At 34.3% G+C, this 21,949-nt stretch overlaps 2 protein-coding genes across 3 annotated transcripts; one reads left to right on the forward strand and one right to left on the reverse strand.

The window, feature by feature from the left end:
- Positions 1–4,105: 4,105 nt before the first annotated feature.
- LOC148627455 (twitchin-like) lies at positions 4,106–15,632 on the forward strand (the record flags this gene model as incomplete). Its single annotated transcript, XM_088565649.1, has 5 exons — positions 4,106–7,613; positions 7,899–7,952; positions 10,129–10,167; positions 10,515–10,705; positions 11,025–15,632. Coding segments are annotated over 5 exons (5,097 nt in total), but the record flags the coding sequence as incomplete, so codon positions are not given.
- LOC148627456 (uncharacterized) lies at positions 15,541–21,944 on the reverse strand. Of its 2 annotated transcripts, XM_088573585.1 has the most exons (9): positions 21,821–21,903; positions 20,761–20,833; positions 20,424–20,460; positions 19,509–19,684; positions 18,824–18,991; positions 18,238–18,402; positions 17,512–17,811; positions 16,509–16,709; positions 15,541–16,313 (listed from the first exon to the last, which is right to left on the reverse strand). In XM_088573585.1, exons 5-9 carry the CDS (start codon positions 18,974–18,976, stop codon positions 15,891–15,893), a joined length of 1,242 nt encoding a protein of 413 aa, XP_088429711.1. In that variant the 5' UTR covers positions 18,977–18,991; positions 19,509–19,684; positions 20,424–20,460; positions 20,761–20,833; positions 21,821–21,903; the 3' UTR covers positions 15,541–15,890. The 2 variants fall into 2 exon arrangements, with proteins under 2 accessions (XP_088429711.1, XP_088429704.1); XM_088573578.1 differs by lacking the exon at positions 20,424–20,460 and having other exon boundaries at positions 21,821–21,944.
- Between the last annotated feature and the right edge of the window lie 5 nt (positions 21,945–21,949).

Raw genomic sequence — 21,949 nt, forward strand, 5'->3', positions numbered from 1 at the left:
ACCTTAACCTGAACTTAACCATAACCCTGGACAAGCATCAACATCTGACCCCATCCTTGAATATAACCCTAAGCCTAACCAAACACTTAACCATAAGCTTAAACCCTGTCATTGACTTGATCCTATATCTAACGGTCTAAAAACTATCTTGACACTAGACCTTATCTGAAGCTCTAACCCTAAACTTAACCCCAAGCCAACATCTACTGATCTTAACTCTATGCATAACACTAGGCGTAACCCTATACTTACCATACACTTAACCCTAACCCGAAACCTAACCCTTAATCCTAACTCTAATCCAAACTTAACCTTAACCCTTGACAAACATCAACATCTGACCCCAACCTTAAACATAACCCTAACCCTTACCCAACATTTTACCACAAACTTGACCTTTGCCAGACATGGGTCTATATCTAAAGATTGAATCTAACAACTTTCTTGACAATAAACCTTATCTGAAACTCTAACCCTAACCCTAGCTCTGATTTTATCATGACGTTTTCTTTCAACTTAACGCAATCGCTTTCACTATATTCCAAACACTAACCCTAAACATTACCCTGAACCGAAACAAATACCTGTATCTTACCCTAACTCCACAACTAACTTTCATAAAGACATCACCATAGACCACCACGACCAAAACCTAACAAAAGACCGAACTTTAGATCTAACTTTAACCTAGACCTAACCTAAACCTATATCCCATAACCCAACATATTATCTAATTCACTATTATTATCTAAGACACAGACATTTTTTAGTTTTTCAGGTCTAGTCCTTACGTTTGTTCTGACACTTTTTCTATAGCAAATCCTAACTTTCTTTAGACTTGTCTTTTGTATGTAAACCCTTGCACTTCCTCAAACCTAACCATGTGACTTTGTATAATGTGTCTATTCCGTATCATGTGCTGCCTATTTTGTTAACTCTTACCCCAAGGCTTACCCTAATTCTAACCCTGACTCTTACCTTAACTTTGACCCTTGTTCTGTTTGTTTTTTTACCTTAACTCTAACCCTAATCCTTGTTCTGTTTGTTTTTCAATTATTCAAACACTAATCCTAACCCTGACCATAACCCTTGATCCTAACTCTAACCCTAATCTTCATTGTGGTTGTTTTTCTATTACCTAATCTCTAATATCAAGTCTTTAGTGTTCTGTAAGTCTTTTCCGTATCGTTCTGGTTCATTTTCTATTATTCTAACCCTGACCCTGACTCTAACTCTAACGCTGACTTTAACCCAAACCCTAACTCTAACCATAGCCCTAACACTTCTGGTAGTTTTTCTATTGTGTTAACACTAACCCTAATCCCAAGTCTCTAGTGTTATGTAAGTCTGTACCGTATTGATTTTATTCATTTTCTATTTTTCTCACTCTAACCCTAACCCCGACTCTAACACTTACTCTATTTCTAACCCTAGCAACTGTAACCCTAGCTCTAACCTAAACCCTAATCCTAACTCTTTCTTTTGAGACTTTATTTTTTTTACTCTTTACTGTTTTTTGTTACGTCTAGTACATTGCGTTATTTATCTTACTTCTTATAAACATTTGATAAAAAAGTAATTATTACGCATTGATAAATATCGAAAAAATAAAGTCATAAAATGTTATATCATGTACAAAATTATAACTTGTACGCAACATATCCACCAAATTTCATTTTTTAAGTTTAACAAAATTAGACCGGGTCAATTTGGTGAGCGAAACAGTGCATATAAATGTAACTTAAACCCTTTAGGTGTCGGAAGAATTTATGTACATTCATCTAGCTGTTCCTTGTCAACCAGCCTAAATATTACGGCGCACTATTGCGATGCCACATGTACACCTCGTCATACAGTAGAAATGATCGTAAACTGATCGATAATACATGTCAAGTCCTGCAGTTGATCAAGAATGAAGCAAGTTAAGGATCGTGAGCATATTTTTTTACTTTCTCGACAATTTGAGCAAAAATAGATGTCAACCAAAGTTATTACCATTTTCAAAGGATACAAGTAAGGCGTCTTTTAATAAATCATTTTTCAGAAAATTTTGGAAAAGGCAACATTTCAGCATGTTGATAGATACATCATGCATATCAAAGTTTCGATTTTTCTCTTTTTTACTGGTTAAAGAGTTCCTATCTAGTTTATGTTGTCCTGTATAAGAATGGATGTGTTGTATTTTTCGTTATTGACATACATGTTTTTGTGTACTAACTTGCTACAACACATACGTCGAAATGTTGCTATATAGTTTAGTATTTATCATTGCTGATGACGTTATAAATATTGTGACGTCGCATAAGACAACAAATTCAAACATGTAATTTTGAAAAATGTCTATGCGGTCTTCAAAGGTAGACCAGCTGTTCAAAGTAAACATTACTGTAATTATACTGAAAAATGTAGTACTGAAATAATACTGTAAAACACAATAAAAAAAAACTTACTGATACATACAGTATTAGAAATGTACTCTTTAACACAGTACTGAAAATGCGTTGTAAACGACAGTACTGAAAACGTACTGTGAACTTCAGTAAAGAAATAATACTGTGAAATTTAGTAATGGAACAGTACTTTAAAATTCGGTAATGAAACAGTACTGAAAAATTCAGTACTGAAAAAGTACTGTAAGTAACATTACTGTAAAAGACAGTACTGTAACGTCACTGTAAAATAAAGTACAGTTTCAGTACAAAATAGAAATGTGTTAGTTTAACGTTGGTAAATTATTGGTAGTGTATATGTATAATTGTAAATTACAACCCATATGCAAATATATTGTATGAACAAACATGCGGCCACTTCCGTTCCACACATAATCCACCTTACAAATTGCAGAAATATAAAGATTTTGAGGATAATACCAAAATGTCAAAATGCCCCGATATTGATAAAATATGGTTATTACGGTGAAATGACACCCAGTGTTCAAACGTACTTTTTGAGAGAGTAATCAAGGGAACCAAGATTCGAGGAAGAATCAAAAGAATATAATCCAAGGATAAAGACCAGACAGAAAAACAGATAGTTACACACAACAAGAACATGAAATAACCTTAATAACACGTACAAAGAAACGAAAGCAAATGAGCAACTCGGACTCCACAAAAAAAAAATAAAACAAACAAACAAACAAACCAAACACAAAAAACAAAAAAAACAAGGAGCATAGGTGCAGCGGTAGGGCAAGCGTCATATGCTTTTTTTCCGCCAAAATTTTAAAATGCTATGATTTGGATGAAATTTGGTTTTAAGGGTGAAAACAATATACCGAAGCCAAGTTGTGAGGTTTTGAGACTGGTTAGAGTCACAGACGAGGTGGTTTTTGGAAACCATTCCCGATCCTTCATCTCTTGTTATTTTTTCGTCATCTTCCGTCTTCCTATCATTGCACCTGTACAGACAAAATCTCAGAAACCGTAAAGCTAATTCTTTCAAAACTTTGCAGAAATATTCGGTACCATCTGAAATTGTTCGTAAACTTTATCAAATACTCTAAAAAGGTCGGCCATTTTGAAATGGCTGTCAAAAAAAGGTCAGAATACAGGACATTGCAAAATCTGGAAAACCTAGGTGGCCAGGTACTTGGAATTTTGTTCAGTGGTAGATATTGGCATGTTCAACAAGATTGTGCAAAAAAGGAAGAAAATGGAGACGATATGTTGTCCGTCGCCATGAAACCGATTTTTCCCGCTACAATTTCAAAATCAACCGTTAAGAGGTGACTTGCCCAACGTTTCGCACAACGTAAACTTTAATTGCGTATTGGACTTTGTTCCAAATTTGGTTTATTTTCATAGTGGAACTGTTTTCCTATATTTATCACTCGACATTTTGGTATTTTCTTTGCGTCTGAACTTTTGTAGATCTTTATTTTGCAATAAAACTATGTTTACAGGAGACGAAACGTAATGTAATATTTTATCATGGAGAGATGTGAAAGTACACAAAAGCACAAGCTGGTGGGCTGTCCAGATGAAGCCTTAGTATGTGAAATTTCTTGCCTTGGGAAACCAAACTGTTTCCCAATATCTCAGGACACGATACGAGTTGAATGGAACAATTGTAAACAAAACCATATACAATACAGAGCAAATGAAAATCACCGAATGAAAAAAGCTGGTCAGGGATTCCAGTACACGACAATGATACTCAGTTTGACGTCAACAACTTGTCAGATAACGTTTCCTACTGTTTCAGGATAAGGTACCTGAACAACAACAAAGAGCATCTTTTTGGTGAAGAAAGTAATCCAGTATCAACCTCCGTCAATGCGTTAGATTTTAAAACGGCAGATAATAAAGTACACGAGCTTGATTTAATAGAAAACAGAAGCACACAGAGTGAACCTGAAATATATATACCACCAGGACCTGCAGCTGACTCAAATACACCGAGTATAATTGGAGGAAGTGATTCAGATTCAGTAACAGCAGCGACCAAATTTACCTCTAGTGATCTTAAAAATAAAAATGATCAGAAACTCGATATTGTGTCAGAAGAAACAACCAGCGAAAGAAATGAACCTTTATCCAACAACTGGTCGAAAGAAGATTGTTCAGTAAATATTTTGCCACCAAGTAAACCAGTTTGTGAGCCTATAAATAATAGAGGGATTAAGGTGACATGGAAACCTGTCACGAACCAAAATCTTACACAATGTTATGAAGTACGTTACAGAGAAGTTTCAGAAAAAAATATGGGATGGAAATCAATATCAACCAGAGGCAATGAATGTTCAATCAATATATATCATCTTGAAGAACGTAAACCATTGTGTTTCAAGGTTCGAGCTATTTACGATGAGACGGAAGGTCCGTTCAGCGAGGTCAGTTGCCCTGTTTTACTAATCAAAGATGACACTTTAAATCTACCAGGTGCTCCTGAAATTGTTGAAAAGACGTCAAGTTCAATATCACTGAAGTGGGCTCAACCAACAAAAACAACTGGCGACATAAACTGCTATGAAATTAAATTCAAAACTACTGACCCAGTTGTTAAAAGATGGCAGTCAGACTGGACGAAGTATGACGAAACGGAAATAATCATAGATAAATTAGAAGATGACACTGAATATGTCTTCAAAATAAGGGCAATGATTGACGGTGAAGATGGACCATTTAGTGAGCTTCTTACAAGTAGAACAAAACTACAGGACATGCGTCCTTGTCCACCAAAGAAGATATCATCAACCATAAATTCTATATCTGTCAGCTTAGAGTGTAAAGATGCAGATACAAGAAAATGCACCCAACTTGAAATTCGATACAGGTCTGCTAAAACTGGACTTCGATGGTTTCCGTTGTTCATCGAGTCTTCACAGAAAAGGGTAACTATTCAAAATTTGAAGTCTGGCACGGATTATGAAGTAAAAGTTCGAGAGCTATTCGACGAGATAGAAAGCCCATTTAGTGAAACTTCAGTTATGTCAACAACAACAGAGGACAACAACTCTTCAGATAAACACTGTCTAATTGTTGAAGACATACAAGACACATCAGTTACAGTCACTTGGAATCATTTTGCAGAAGACATTAAAAATACCGAATTGATTGAAATTAGGTATAGGAAGCAAGGTGAACAATGGTATTCCAAAAGCTTTGCAAAAAATGAAAACCAGTGTATTCTTAAAGGATTGGTGCCATTTTCTACCTATGATATCATGATGCATGCGGTACAAGACGGTACTAATAATATATTCAGTAAGACACAAGAAGTGAAAACAAAGCCATTACAGCAAAGAGAATTAAAACCAATATTGCCTGTTGTAGTAGAAACTACAACTCAGAGTATAGAAATAAGATGGGAACCTTCATCGGTCGACAATAAACCAGTTTTACATTATGAAATAAGGTGCAAACCTTGTCGTGGAACACAACATGAATGTCTAATTTACCATTCAACGGAATGCAAAATGACGATTGGCAATTTAAATGCCGGTACTGAATACGAATTCATAATCCGAGCTATATACACGAAAGAAGTAGGGCCATTTTCGGATGTTATAATAATTTCAACCGAATCAATTAATGAGGACGTCGTTGTTTTAGAGACAAAAGAAATTTCTTTTGAATACGTCTCTCTGTACTGGATGAAGCCAGGTTGTGCTAGAAATATTAACTCATATGTTGTTAAATACCGAAAGTGTCCGAAAGGCAAATGGGTGGTCTTTTCCACTGCGAATAATGAAACCACAGTTTCAGGTTTAGATGAAGGGACAAGTTACGAATTTGTCATTAGGGCAATATTTGATGAAACTGAAGGACCTGCAAGCCAAGGCAAGAAAATAACCACACTAGTAGAAGACCAGCAAGTAAAAAACCGAAGACCTGGTGTTCTTGAATCTAAAGTTGTATCGTTTGATTGCATACAAATTCAGTGGGAACCACCAGACGACTCTGTTGGCTTAAATTTCTACGAAGTACAATATAAGCCTAAAAATAAATGCGAATGGAATGTACATACATCGTATACAAACATAACGACACTATTAAATCTACAACAGTCCACAAACTATAATGTGATAGTTCGCGGTGTATATAATGATGACCTTGGTCCTTTCAGTGCTGTTGTTGAGTTATACACAGTATCAAAGGACGACGTGCACAAAAATGATCCACCAGGTATACCGGAAGAGATAAGTTCAGGATACTGTCACGTTAAACTTAAATGGTCGAAACAAAAATCATGGATGAAACAGATCGACCATTACGAAGTAGAATACGTACACTTGGAGGAAAAAGGAATTGATGAAACCTTAAACAAAATAGAATGCCCTTTAGAGGAATATACTTTGCAGGCGTTGGAACCATCCATGGACTACCGTTTTCGTGTTCGAGGAATATTTGTTGATAAATCAAAAACTCATTACAGCAAATGGAGTGGCAAAATCGCTACGAAGAACTGCGATATCGAAAATATCAGAGCAACAGAAATAACTCATGACAAGTTGGTACTCATTTGGAAAGGACCGATGCAATCAGAGGAAATAAAATGCTTCGAAGCAATTTGGCGAGAAAATTTAACTGGCATTGATGAATGGCAGACATCTAGAACGAAAAAAAACGAGGTAACATTATTTGGTTTGAAGGACTCCACAGAGTACAATGTAAAAATTCGATGCATTCTAAACCATGACCAGAAAAGCAAGCTTTTCAATTTAGTACCTAATCCTACAACTAAATTACACCCAGAGAAGAAGTTTCCAGGAAAACCCATTTTAATTGAGTGCTCAGCAAGATCAATAAAACTGGAGTGGAAAGCATGTAAGATGCCAAGAATTGGATTTTATAAAATAAAATACCACGAGTGTGGGACAGAGACAAACAAATGGATGTCTCTTTGTACAGAAAACAATAGAACAACACACACAATCACTGATCTAAGAAACGCCACAGACTACGAATTCAAAGTTGCTGCAGTAAAGGATGGTGAAACTGGCCAATTCAGCGAAGTAAGCGACAAAATGACCACAAATCTGTCCTTGGCAAGACAATTACAAGTTGTAACCAATTTTCGAGTTGAGAATGGACCACCACAAAAATTTAAACTACCAATTGTGTGTTATGTCATGAATAGAACAGCTAAAACACGAAAGTGTGTGTTAGGTAAGCTTCAAAGGATATGGTATGAATGCCAATATTTGTAATAGTAACCATTACTTATTACGACGACACTCATAAAATACATCGGGGTTGAACTTTACACACATGCGTTTTAATTTTAGTAAACTGAATTATAAATTTCGACGTTCTTCTTTCCCTATAATCGAAAAAAGAAAACTACTTCTTTTTATGTAAGAGGGACAAGTCAAGGTATAGACTATAAAAAAACTCGAAAGATGTTTTTTTTCTTATCTTATCTAATTGTGTTTTTATTTCAACTGATTGTAGATGAGACTGTTCTCGAGCAAGCTGATGGTAAAACAAGACCTCATAAAAAAAGTGGTAATTTTTTTAGACATCACATGTATCAATCATGCTCGAAGTTACTGAAGATTTTGTCATTCTTACAGGCAGTAATTTACTTTAAAAAAATAAAAGAAAAGTACCAATTTGGATTTATAATTACATGTATGTCTATTGTATTTTAGGCGGGGACACTACAAACCACAGACTCAGCTGTGTCTTTTTCAAAACAATTTCTTATTCACGTAAATGATTGATCTATAAGACATGTCCATAACATTGATATAAGAGAAAAAAAATATACAATATATATTGAACCTTAAAGAAATAACACCAGATATAGTGTATCTAACAAATATGCTCTATGGGTAGGGTAAAATAGTATCAAGATAATTTCAAGTAAAAAATCCAAACCTTCTATGGTCTTTGTTTACTTCCAATCCAACTAAGATAAGACCTTTCAATTGTTTCATTCAGTCACAGCATGTAGGATCTAACAACACACCCCATTCTACTTTCTGTTCTGACAGTTGATAGATTTATTTATGTGTCCCAAACTTTTACTTCTGTTTTAAAATTATTCTTTTTCTAACCGCCGTCTTTTTCCGCGCAACTCCTCAGAAACGGCTAAATGGATTAAAACAAAACTTGGCACAAAATAGACTATTATTTGTAAAATGAGCACAAAAGTATTCAAATTTCAAACATGAACGCTATAGCCATATTGATATTGAAATTTAAAAAAATTAAATTCTTAATAATTCATGAGGCATTAGATTGGCGAGTTGGGGAACATCCTGTTACGCTGCGCGTAACAATTATAATATCAGGTTTTAATTAGATTGCATTTACTTCTCTTTTGGTGTAGTTCATATTTTGTAATCATGAATTGATTAGCAATTTACTAGCAATTTTAAAAAAAATGCGAATAGACCCTTTTGTGGTAAGTTGGTGAGCATGATAAATACACACTTCCGCGAGGTAGGGCTTGGGTAGAACAAAAGAATTTTCCTCGCGGAAGTGTAAATTGAGCATGCTCTACGCATTCTCATCGACTATCCTACAGTTAGCACAAAAGGGTCTATAGAGACATTTGTAGTTCTTTTTTTAAATTATTGAAATACGTTGTAAAATTTTGCCTACTGCAGAAAAGAAAAATTTTAACGACTAAATATGACTTTCATATGCCTAGTTATGATAATCACCTCATCATTTGACAGATAGGTTTTTCAAATTTAAAAATTTCAAGTTTGAAGTCAACAGCACCCATAACCTACAATTTATGACATTTTAATGTTTAAATGTGCTTTCATGTTATCTTTCAATTATTAAGTCTCTAAAATAAATTTGAGAAACTTGTTTTCTTTCTATTTTCCGAAGTTACGGCACCATAGGGTTCGCGACTTAATTTTTGGAAACCTATGATCTGTAATATAGTATCCCAACACTATAGTCGGCGTCACATAAATAACATACTGTTAAAATTTGAATAAAAATATTTTCTACGACTTTATTGACACCTACAGTCGTTTAAATTGTCTTAAATGACTTGCTCATTCGTTTAGCCAAACGGCTTCTCCCTAAACATTGAATCGTTAAATTCCGGTCAGATTTTAATTCTAGGTGCCAATATTTACATTGTAAAAAGTCGGCCATGTTTACAGTGATCGGGTTGCTAGGAGATGTTGTTTACGTTTAAATGGTTTGTCCAAAAACCGAAGAACCCAGAATGCACTTCGGCGTTATTTCGGATATCTCGGATTTATTTTACGCGAACAACGTACAATACCGAGAAGTTGATCAAGCAGACGATTGTCACCGGAGTTCGACGGGAACTTACGAACTTCGTTTGTAAACAAATCGTCCCGTAAAAACCAACATGGCGGATATTAGTATGGGATTTTCCCGTAAGGATTTGTTACGCATGATTTAAGCTTATAAGCGACTTGTTTTTGAGAAGCTGTTTGGCTAAACGAATGAGCAAGTCATTTAAGACAATTTAAACGACGGTTGGTGTCAATAAAGTCGTAGAAAATATTTTTATTCAAATTTAAACAGTATGTTATTTATGTGACGCCGAGTATAGAACTTGTTTAAAAGCTGTAGTCAAACTATTTTCTGTCAACTAAAAATACTCTTGAAAAAACCTTGATTCATTAATTGGTTTAATCAAAGAACAACTTCATTTCTCATGCTTATATTTTTTTCTTTTCAGGAAATCCTTTGCAGCGGTTTAGTGATTGGGTAACATCTAGTAAGTAGTTGCAATTATTATAACTCGATTTCTTATTATCGTGATTTGAATTACGTGCTTTCGCTCCCTTAATGATTTCTTTACTCCATTTTGCATCTTTTAATATGTACATGACGAATGTCTTGTCCATTCGACTATGACGTAAAAATTAACAAAACAAAAACCCGTGATGTTTAAATAGACGCGTTTTTATGACAAAAAAATATATTGTGTGCTTTTCTGAAAGACGAAATTCATCATTTCATCCAGAATTAAACAAATATCTAGTTCTATTGCAGATAAATGCTTATAAGGTTCAACAAAATTTGTTGAATGTAATTATACTTTAAACCTGTTTAATTTTCTAGAAAAATCTGTCAGAGAAAGACACAATGGGTATAAGGAAAAAACGATAATGCTGGTCGGAGCAACGGGTTCAGGAAAAAGTACACTGATTGATGGCATGATAAATTACATTACTGATGTATCGTGGGATGACGAGTTTCGCTTCACCCTGATTGATCTGCTTGATGAAGAAAAACTTAAACGCGGTGATCAGGTATGCGATTTTAATATTTTTCTTGTATATTTGTATTCTCCTCCGAATTACATATAATTTGCAAATGAAAGTCTTTGGTACCTGATACAAAGTTGAATGATAAGACTGATGGTTTAAACGTTCAATTTTCTAAAAAGTGGATATTACAATACTTAAAATTGACAGCTTTCTTTTACCTTTCCACCCAATATCTCAAATAACGATGACCGGTGGCGTTAATATGAACGTGTTTGACTTCAGGCGCGGATTGGGTGTGCTGTGAGGGGATGGGTTCGTTTCTTATAAAAACACACAAATTTATTACTTTATCATTTTGTAGACCATTTCTCAAACCGATTGGATCACAACTTATAGGATTTCTCATATTCAAGGTGGTAAGCTGGATTTTAATTTAAACATCATCGACACGCCAGGCTTTGGGGATACTAGAGGTATAACAAGAGATAAGCAACTTGTGGCCCAAGTAAAAGAACTGTTTGAAGCTAGGACTGATCATGGCATTCAGATGATTGATGGTGTATGTTTTGTTACACAATCTCCTCTTTCAAGGTTAACCCAATCACAGAAATATATTTTCGACTCAATCTTATCTTTGTTTGGAAAAGACATTGCCGAAAACATCTTTGTGTTGATAACGTTTGCTGACGGGAAAAGACCACCGGTTCTTGATGCGCTCGAAAAAGCCAAGATTCCGTTCACCGACAGTTTTATGTTCAATAACTCCGCTTTGTTCGAGAGCGAAGATTCGAAAGGCAAGTTTTCAAAAATGTTTTGGAAAATGGGAGAAGAAAGCTTTCAAAACTTTTTCCATAAACTACAAACCGTTGATCCTAAAAGTTTGCAACTTACAACCAACGTCCTCAGAATAAGAGGTCTATTAGAGGTGACCATAGAAGGACTCCAAGAACAAGTTGTTGTCGGAATGAACCAATTGAACACTATCAAGCAAGAAGGTGAAGTTTTGCAACGTCATAGAAATGACATACAAAACAACAGAAATTTTAATTACGAAGTTGAAGAAGTTGTCATGGAAGAGGTCAGATTAGGGCCTGGTGAGTATGTTACAAATTGTTTAACTTGTAACATAACCTGCCACTTTCCATGTCGAATACCAGAAGATAAAGATAAAGAATGTTGCAAAGCGATGGATGGTACAGGAAATTGCACGGTATGTCCAAAGAATTGTCATTGGACTATGCACAGAAATGCTGGGTTCAGACTGGAGGCAACAAGGCAAAAGATTGCAAAAACCTACGAACAGCTGAAACGAAAGTTCGAAATTGCAAAAAAGGAGGCAACAAGTCAAAAGGCAGTCTTAGAAAAAGTGAAGAACAAATTTGTAGAATTGCGCAAAAGTGTAAATGACAAAATACAGGCCGTCAGAAAATGTATCAATGACTTAGAAAAATTTGCACTACGACCAAATCCACTGAGTGATATTGAATACATTGAACAACTAATCGCAGCCGAGGAACACGATTTGAAGTATGGTTGGCAAGATAGAATTAAACTTTTAAAAACCTTTAGAGAAGAGGCCCAAATGATTAAAGATGCCAAAACAGGTACGTTAGAACCATTCAAAGATACAGAAGAGATTCTACGAAGCTTTGACGTTTACAACTAGCCTGCTAGTTTACGGGGCGGCTTAAATAAGATTAAGTTCAGCAGAGATAGTCGAAATATATAAATGGCATTTAATTTGTCATTATCTCACCTGGTCGTAGGCCATGTGAGCTATTGCCATCACTTGGCGTCCGTCGTCGTCGTTAACAATTTTTCAAATATGTTCTCCTCTGGAACTACCGTTGAAAAATAGGGCCGCCATAATTAAAAATAGAACACAGGGGTCAGACAACAGTTTTTCGCATATAACACCAAAACCGTTGTTTAACCTGATTCTGACGTTAATGTTTTGCATGATGAGATCTATCAGTGGTTAATTTTTTGTAAAAATCTGTTGACCCATGTTGGAGTTATTACCCTTTTAGGCGTTAAAGTGAAAGTTGGCTTGGTTTTACCTTACGGGATCCTGCACGAAGTCTATGCTTCAATTTTTGATCCATGAAAAACACGGCCGTCGTTATAAAAATAGAACATAGGGTCAAACAACAGTTTTTTTTTTGCAAATATCTCCCTCAATGATCGCCCTTTTTCGACATTTGTATCTATTTTTGAGGTTATTATCTCAAAAATCTTCTCTGCGATTGCTATTCAGAATCAAATGAAACTTGGCAAGATTGTTTCTTAAGATATTCCGAACAAACTGATTGTTTACAAATTTTGAAACGTAAAAAAATGGCTACCAGATCATAGGTGTCAAAATACAGTTTTTTGCAAATAACTCAAAACCGTAGAATTTAAGAAAAATTCTGATGGAAAGGAATATAATTGTTCATCGTCAGAAGACGGACCTGTGACAAATTTTCAAAATGATGTCAACCGATGTAGGAGATATGGGCCCTGAAACCGATTTTTTTTTGTCGTTTTTCACGTGAACATCTTTGTAAATCTTCTTTGAAACCATACGACAAAATTTTATGAAAGTTGACATATTTTTTGTCAGGGTATCCTGCACCAAATGATTGCTTAAAATTTTACATTTGGTCATTAAACATGGCCGTCGTTACTACATGTAAAAATAGAACAAAATATATTTTTGCTATTTTTTCTTGTACTATAGAAGAATAATGAAAATGAAAAGTACTCACAAGATAAACATGATATTCTGAATTGACTGCAATATTGATTTTTAGGTGTCTATTTCGCGACCATTTTCACCAGTTGCACAGATTTCAAGATTTTTTTTATTTCTTGAGGAAACATGGAACCGGTTTCATAAAAAATCTCAAACTGAGAATGTCCTGAAATCCTTCCTCAACTAATATTTCATCCAATCAGATCACTTGAAATTAAAGATTTGATGAAAACTGAAGGAACTGAGAAAAGTCTAAATTTGAGATTTTTTTTATGAAACCGGGCCATGGTATTTTGAAATGACAGGCATTTTTTCCGATAATTTTTGTACTTGATTTGATTTCAACAATATTTGGTTTTCATAGTAAACATAGTCTTCTGAGTTGAATGGGGATGATGAAAATGTTATATGCACACTTCATTTTATGTACTTTTTCGGCAAATGTATACTTGGTTTTTGTCCCCTCAGACCCGGTGGAATAACAGGGCATTGGGACACCCCTGTCCAATTTTTTTCCAGAGGTTTTAAAAACACTTTGAAGGCATTTTAAACATTTTACAGTGCCTTAGTTACTCAGTTGAACTTACAGCATTCATCAATATAATTATGCTTTTTTCGGCATTTTTTGTCTGATATGGCAACAAAGCATGGTTCCTTTACTTCTTTGGTTGATAGGGCGCGGTTTGCCAGGTGAGCGATTCAGATGCTTCGAGAGCTTCTTGTTTTATTAATAGGACGTATTGAGTTATCCTGACTTGTACCTGGACGCGTGAATAAATAAAAAGCATATCCCATTTTGATGTCATCCAATAAATAATATGTTCCTTCTGTTTCTGTTATCTAAATCATCTTTTCCTTCAAATTAATTGAAAGATATCATTTAGATAAATACCACTATCAGTATTGCCACTGTATTCGAACTGATAAAATTATTGTAATACTGCGCTATTTTCCTTAATTGATTCCAATTAATACTGTATTTGAAGGACGAGCAAAAACTTTATTAGTCTGATACCAGTGCTACATTTCTGCACAATTTAAATTTAAATTGTATTTTATACTACTTCTGTGTCATCATTTTTCTTTTTATATTACTGCTTTAATAAGTTTAAAGGGCGGTCATGCAAAAACCAGGCAGTGGGTGGCACAAGACAAATTTTGTTTAAAAAATTTTCATCTATTTCATATCACAAATGCATCCTTTCAAGTTAAATGTTGGATTTGTATTAACTGCAGCGAAAAAAGAGAAATAATTACATAGAAAGCATTGATTAGAAGAAAATTCTTAAATTTGAACAAAATTTGGTTGCTTTGTTAGGGAACTTTAAAATCAATTTCCGAGCCATCCATTGTCAATTCAAACAGATCTTTATACTTTTTGACATGCATGAAGTATATACATTACATCGAAACAAAAACTTCAGTAGGATAACATTTACACTGTGCCACTCGTATAGGATCTGCCTGATTTTTACATAGATAGCCTCTTAACATTTTTTACATATTTTGTCTGTTATTAATCACAATTTATTATGAAAAATCATATACTTTATGTTCATATTGTTAGTTATTATGACACGTATTTAATTAAATGTGCTAGCTTCTGTAAAAAAGTAAAAACGAGTTATGTACTTGAACGTACCGGCTCCATTGATGCCTTTCGTTTCATCCACGTTTACTTTCACTTTTTATATGTAAACTATTATGAAATGTCGAAATATTATTGTCAACTGATTTATTTTTGTCTTAAATTTCAAATCATTGTGTTGTAAAAGACAAATGTGTTACAAATAAAACTTATCCGTTAAGTATTTTCCGAGAAAAACACTATTTCCTCGATATAATTCGAATTTCTTGCAACCTGTGTGTGTATTAACTTCAAATGAGTTCTGTACGTGATAATTGGCATTATGTTCAAGACTGCAGGGTTTGTGATGCACTGAAACATTTTACTTCTTAAATGAAAGTAGACTGTGAAGTTCAATTTATATATGTATATGTAAAAGTGATTTAGAACTTTTCGTTTCCCAAATCTAATTCAGTTACTGGGAGTAAAAAATATGATATATTCTAGTAATAAGTTTTGCAGAGACGGGACTAAGGACGAAATATAATAAACTGTAAGAAATGGAATTCTACGTACAGTACATTGATTGATTCATTTAATTATTACATGTATAATGTAGACATAGTTTGGAACTAAGTGATAAATAAATAGAATTTTCATGAGTACAGATTATCATTTCTAAACAATGTAAATTTAAAGATTAAAATTGACAAAATGAATTTATTTGACACGAGTATTGCTGTCACAGTGGTAGATTAAAATTAGTCATTATGTTTTGTTGGCTTAACTTATCTCTAACTTAAATTTGAAGTCGTATTAGCCCATATGCTTTTTTACTTGCATTTTTTATTACTCGGAACACGTTTTTTTGCCATTTTCTTTTCACTGTTTTCTTAGGTAAACGAGTTTAATATCCATTGCCTTTATTTTTCTCCTCTTGAGTTATTTCTCTGAGCTCTTTCTCTTGAATATCTCTGATCAATACCACTGGAACCCTGTACTGGTTCTGCACCTCCTGTAGCTTCCTGGTTATACACATCCGGTATCATGTCTTCCCTCGTTCTAACAGTCCACCACGACTCAGAATGGTTGTAAGGCAGATAAGTGTGAGGATGGTAGGCATTCTGTGCCAATGTTTGATCGAGTTTCCTGATGATGTTATCACTACTGTGTCTGCCCAAGTAATCCATTTCATAGTGTTCCCAGGCGCTGTATTCTGCCCAGTCATGAGCAGTGAAATGATCCGTGCGGTATGGGTCATTGAAGGAATACAGCTTCCTGCTGTATACATGTTTTATCTTAGGTGGTGGATGGCAAAAAGCAAGAGATTCCTTGTACTCTCGGTTCTTCAATAGAAGAGATAGAGTCGATTTATATGAGTTCAGTTTACGAGATAGGTGATATCAATTTTATAGAAAAGAAGACAAAGAGTACAGCATTGAATAAATCCAGGTTGATATTATTTTCTATAAGCCTTTTGTTCGGAATAGGAGAAATATATGATTTAAAAGCTTGTGTACAGGTTTCCTTTATATACTTACGACTGAGAAAAATTCTTCCACATTTCTTGGGTTCCTCTTTTTCTCCCACTCCATGGGTTTATCATAATCTTGGGGATTAAGATAGAAGTTGCTGTAAGTGTTCTCATATGTCTGCCCTACATAACGTTCTTTAGCCACTGGCTTCACGTTGGTAAAGCTTGCAATATCTGGTCTACTCTCTTCTTGACAGGTTACTTTGGCCTACACAAAAACCAATATACATGTAGAATATGAGAGTGGTAAAACAATATCAGTGAGACAATGACCCAACAATTTTTTATTGATAATATGAGGAAGGTGAAACCTTTTAACACTCCCGAAGAAACATTAATTAAAAACACCTTTAACAATTTTTGTCAGCTCTGATTTGATATATCATACTTACAACCTTCCAATATGGAAAATTTTGTAATGATAAAATAGCATTGTGCCGTCATAAATTAAGATCAATTTCACACTTACGACATTTTGTGAAATAGACGCCAGGTACAAACCGGATATTGATGTTTTTTGCCCATAAGTATGCAGTACCAAGTTGATATTAACCATGTTTGGAGGGTATAAAATAAAACAAGAAGCCGTCATCAAAAAGAACTTGCAATTTTAGAACGTTTGAAATTACCATAATAGATTGATGTTTAATTTCAAAATGTGTAGGTCATGATAAGGGAGATTTTTTTTCGGACATCATGGCCAGTACCATTTGGACTGACATGAGTCCATCGGTCAAGCCGTTTCGTCACCAAAACCAGTACATTTAGGAAAATTAAATTTAAAGGAATACATATGCATATGCAATCCTGGCAACAATAACAAAAAGTAATCAAGAGAACCAAGATTCGAGCAGTAATCAAAAGAACAATTATATATTCCAATGGTAAAAAATAGACAGGGGAAATGAACACACAATACGGAATGAGAAACAAACTGTTTATATCCCGCGTGGAAAGGGGAACCAAAATAAGAAGTCGATACATCTTAACAGGTTGTAATAAAATCTTACAAAATAGTTTCCATCTGGACTGGTATTAATGATAGATTCATTTAGTTCAGGCCAGAACGCCATTGAAGTAGGTTTGTTGAGCTCTTGTTTGGGGCTCATGATAGTCGGTTTGTTGCGTTCTATTGCAGTTTCAATGGGAGCACACTTCTTTGTTTCTAATTTTAAGCGCATTTTGGGTCTTGCACCGGTGGCATTCGGATCTACATAGCCTGGAAAACTGCCGTCTGCAAAATGAACCATCTTAGGCAGCCGGTTATCAGTTACTGGTGGCATCGTTTCTTTGGCCACCTTTTTGGTATCCTGGTGAAGTATTGGAAGAAAAACAGACGTAATAATTGTTAAAGTAAGTGAAATTCAATGATCCTTATCCAAAATGGAAGAAACAAACCACATTAACAGTAGAAACTAAAAAAAAAACATACAGAGTTTTTTTTAATCGAGTATGGAAACCTCGTGAAATACCAAATAACCAAGCATCCAATTTGTAGGTAACCAGAATTTTATTATAAAGGTTTTCGCGGATGAATACAGTTAACTGAAATGAATTGTTATTCAGAACAAAACTTCTCGATCTCAAATTGATTATAACAAATCCAGCAGGCATACAACCATCCAACTGAAGCTATATAATTGAGCATTCAATTTGAAATAAACGTGCAACGTTTGTTCCGTGTATTCTTTACAAATGAACATTACACGTCTACTTGGGATTGGTGTTTAACTTACATGATTTCCATGTGACTTTATCACAGTTGAGGTGCTACAGGGTTCTTTGACAAGTATTGCTTTGGGTCTTGTGTCGGCTGCATGATTGAAAGTGTGCCCAGGAATACCACCATCAGAAAAATGAACCATCCTAGGAACCCTGTCATCTCCAGAAGGTGACTTCATCTAAAAGGATCAAAATTAATTTGGCTTTGATGTAATAAATGTATTTAAAATGTCATTCTCTGTGCAAGCTGGGCAGTTGTATGCAAGAAAAAATGTCACTCTGACATTGTAAACAAAGTTTATGTACCATTTGAGTTAATGAATATATAGGTCAGATTTGCCACTTCATTATATTTCAAAATTAGTAAAAGGAAGGGTATGTGAAACAAATCAGGTGCACTGTGTGATAACTGTCGACTACACGATCAGTGTTGTCATGGTGTAATTGTGATCAACTAGATAACTCACTATCTTTTTTATCACTTTAAGCAATGATATAATATATCAATTTGAAAGTGATTTATGTCACAAGTTGAATGTTATTGTTGCTACTTCGATATAGTGAAATCGGAATTAAACCGAAAAATCTTCAATAACTTACAACTACACGTGTCTCTGTTGAAGCTTGTTTGGATAGTTCCTTGTTTGTACTTTTCTTTGGTCTTGCACTGATATCTTTTATACTATGTTCAGTGTTTTCGATTCCCGAAAAATGAACTATTTTAGGCATTCTCCAATCGTCTATTGTTGCCATCCTTGAAGATTTGATCTTAAATGCAAGAGTTAAATGTTTATATGAATGTCTAGAATTATTCATGTATTTCATTCCATTTAACCATCCGGTTTGGAAGGTCGGCTAATAATTTCTGATATTAGCAATTTAAGTGCGCGCATTATTTTGATATAATTGTGATTGAAATCAGTCAACAACAGATTTGTAATCAAATTTCAGATGTCTCTTCAAGACTCCCAGGTTGGTTTAGAAACAACACAAACTGTAGAAAAAAACAAGATATCTGTATAAATCTGTATATGTGCCAAACAACAGCTTGGTATCACGAAAGAACATTGCTCAAAATATTGCTAAAATGCAACTTACTTTTAAAAAATCTCAATATATACATTTCGCTTTGATGCAGAGTCAAAAAGAAAAAGCCAAAATTAATTCCGGCCAAAATTCAAGAAATCGTGATGACACACGATTTTTTTTATATACACAGTATTTCATAAATTGAGCTTAGACAAGACTATATGATTTTAATACTTTTAAAGTTAACAAAACTTACAGGAATGTCTACTCTCCGTGAGATGCTTGTAGAGCAACCAGCGAGCGCTGTGTCCTGCACAGTAAGTGGCAAAACTGGTAAACTTAATAACTCGGGTGGTGAAAACTTTGCTTTTGGAATTTTTGTTCCAAACAAATCATACTCCTTGAGAGTGCCATCGCATGTAGGCTCATAAACTAAAAGACAAAAGCATATAACAATCAGTTTTGGAGAATATGTTTAGGTGAAGAAAGGTGCAAAACATGTTTATATTACGGGTATTTACATGTACATATATTCGGAAGTCTTGAAATAAAAACACTGATATAAAAAAAAAACTTGTTACAAAAATAATCGAAGGTGGATAGGACAACAATATCATTGGTAAGACCACTGTATTTTTCTAAGGCAATTAAAAATGAAATAAATATCCATGCCCGTTCCCCACTACCCTACCCCGGTCTACCCTGATATAAATAAACAATTTATGGTCATTTTGGCTCATGCACTGTTAAAGTATAATATAATATTTACTCCATTAACTCAATGTTAAACGCTTTTGAAAAATACCTACCTACCCAGGTTTTATTTCTTCTTACTAGCAGAAAACTTACTTATTTTTTTTTGCCTTACATGTATGTTTGACAACCTAACAGTTATATAACACATAATAAAGGTGTGTAATTAGGCTGAAAAGTGTGTTTCTAAATTATTCCAGGTATATATAAGCTGCATTCAAGCAAATAATATTAAATTGAAAAAAACGATTTCTAGAAATATGGAGGATGCAATCAAGAGAATTGTCAATTATTGCTGTGCATAACATTTGTTATAATCAACAACATGCAAGTAAGTAAAATGCAATAAAGGAGAAAAATACGAAAAGAAAAGACAATCAAGACAATAACAGTTTCCAATGCTAATTGTGAGATATACCTTTATAGTTACTGTCCTTAAATGTCTATTTTAACTCCTGTGGATATTAAAAAGTCAAAACAGTTACAGTAGCCTTTTAGAATTAAGATTTTGCAAATCAGGATTTCTTTTACTACATGTTCATGACATGACATATGAATCTCGAGGAGAATGATCGGTTATACTATATTTGCAAAATGTAATTATTCTAATCATTAATCTCGAACAAGAAAGTATTCAATTGAATATAGATAGTATCTTATTGCCAGTACTTTTAAATATAGCTAGCACATATTGGCCGTAAATTATTTTGTCACAAATAAAAACGAGACATTACTGTACAGTAGCATCATCTTACATTTGCACTTATTCAACTGTCTGTAAACCGTTGGACCAACTACTGTCAGTAGGGTTAACATATCTGCATCTGTCTAAAAAGAGAAACCAAGAATTTGATTAAATTAAATACCTATTGTTTATGCTTTTACATATGTATACATATGGGGATACAAACGTACAATATCTTAATAGTAGGACCATTGTACTACAAGATCTGTGACCTCTGTGGTTCGATCAAGCCAAGTAAGTGACAATAATCTACTGCACACCGCGTGCACGAATATCAGATATCTTCCATCAATATTATGCGTACGTCCTGAATATCTTAAGAAACATTTCAAAGTCATTATACTGCAGCTACAGAACTTGCTTAGAAAAATTCACAGTGACGAATTTAAGAAATTGGACAATATAACGAGAAGGGATATAGTGAACATGTTAAAAAGACAACAACTCCATTGGGATGAAAAATTTTAGCTTAAGGCCATCCACGGGTTCTCAATGAACGACGAAGAAACCCTCATATCACAGGGGCGGGCTGCAGTGGGCACCAAAACAACATTATATACAGGTACAGCGAAATAGTTTCCTTGATACTCCAACAACATAAAAGAGGACTGAAAGTGAAGACATAACAAACATACAGAGGCCAGAAATTCCTGACCTAGGACAGGCGCAAAAAATGCGGCGCGGTTAGATCACAACCCTCCCCTATCCCTGTATTTAAACCTGGCCACTGTGAAAAATTATTACACAATCATATCTGAGTCAATTTTAATTTAAACAACATAACAACCCCACGCAAAAAACAAAAAAACAAAACAAAACAAAAAAACACAACACAACAAACAAACAAAACAAAACAAAACAAACAAACAAACAAACAACAAACGAAACAAATCAAATCAAAAACAAAAACAAGAAAAAATCCAACAAACCATGAAAAAATCATTCAAACATAAAAACAACTACGTTAAAGCAAAAACAACACTTTTTTAAAAGCAAAACAAATTTTACATTGAAATTTACAAAAGTAAATAAAAATGATGATATTTTGTTAATATTCATAGAAAGTTTACATGATTTTTCTTCAAAACAGGAAAATCAGCTTATCTGCGGAAGTCTGCTGTTGTGTTGCTCGTTGTTGATGTTGTTGATTTTGAATCATGTGACTTTTGTAACTTATGGTGACGATTGTGATCACATGA

Source organism: Perna viridis, chromosome 1 (genome assembly GCF_037379345.1).
Source record: "Perna viridis isolate PV_CMFRI_1.1 ecotype Kerala chromosome 1, ASM3737934v1, whole genome shotgun sequence".
NCBI lineage: Eukaryota > Metazoa > Mollusca > Bivalvia > Mytilida > Mytilidae > Perna > Perna viridis.

Bases quoted from the DNA above. Each gene is read 5' to 3' on its own strand.
- LOC148627456 (XM_088573578.1), bottom strand. From the start codon at position 20,821: ATGTTAACCCTACTGACAGTAGTTGGTCCAACGGTTTACAGACAGTTG. The intron at 19,685-20,760 runs GTAAGATGATGC...TTTGTCTTTTAG, and splicing joins ACAGTTGAATAAGTGCAAAT to TTTATGAGCCTACATGCGAT. The intron at 16,710-17,511 runs GTAAGATTTTAT...GTTTTTGTGTAG, and splicing joins GTCCAGATGGAAACTATTTT to GCCAAAGTAACCTGTCAAGA.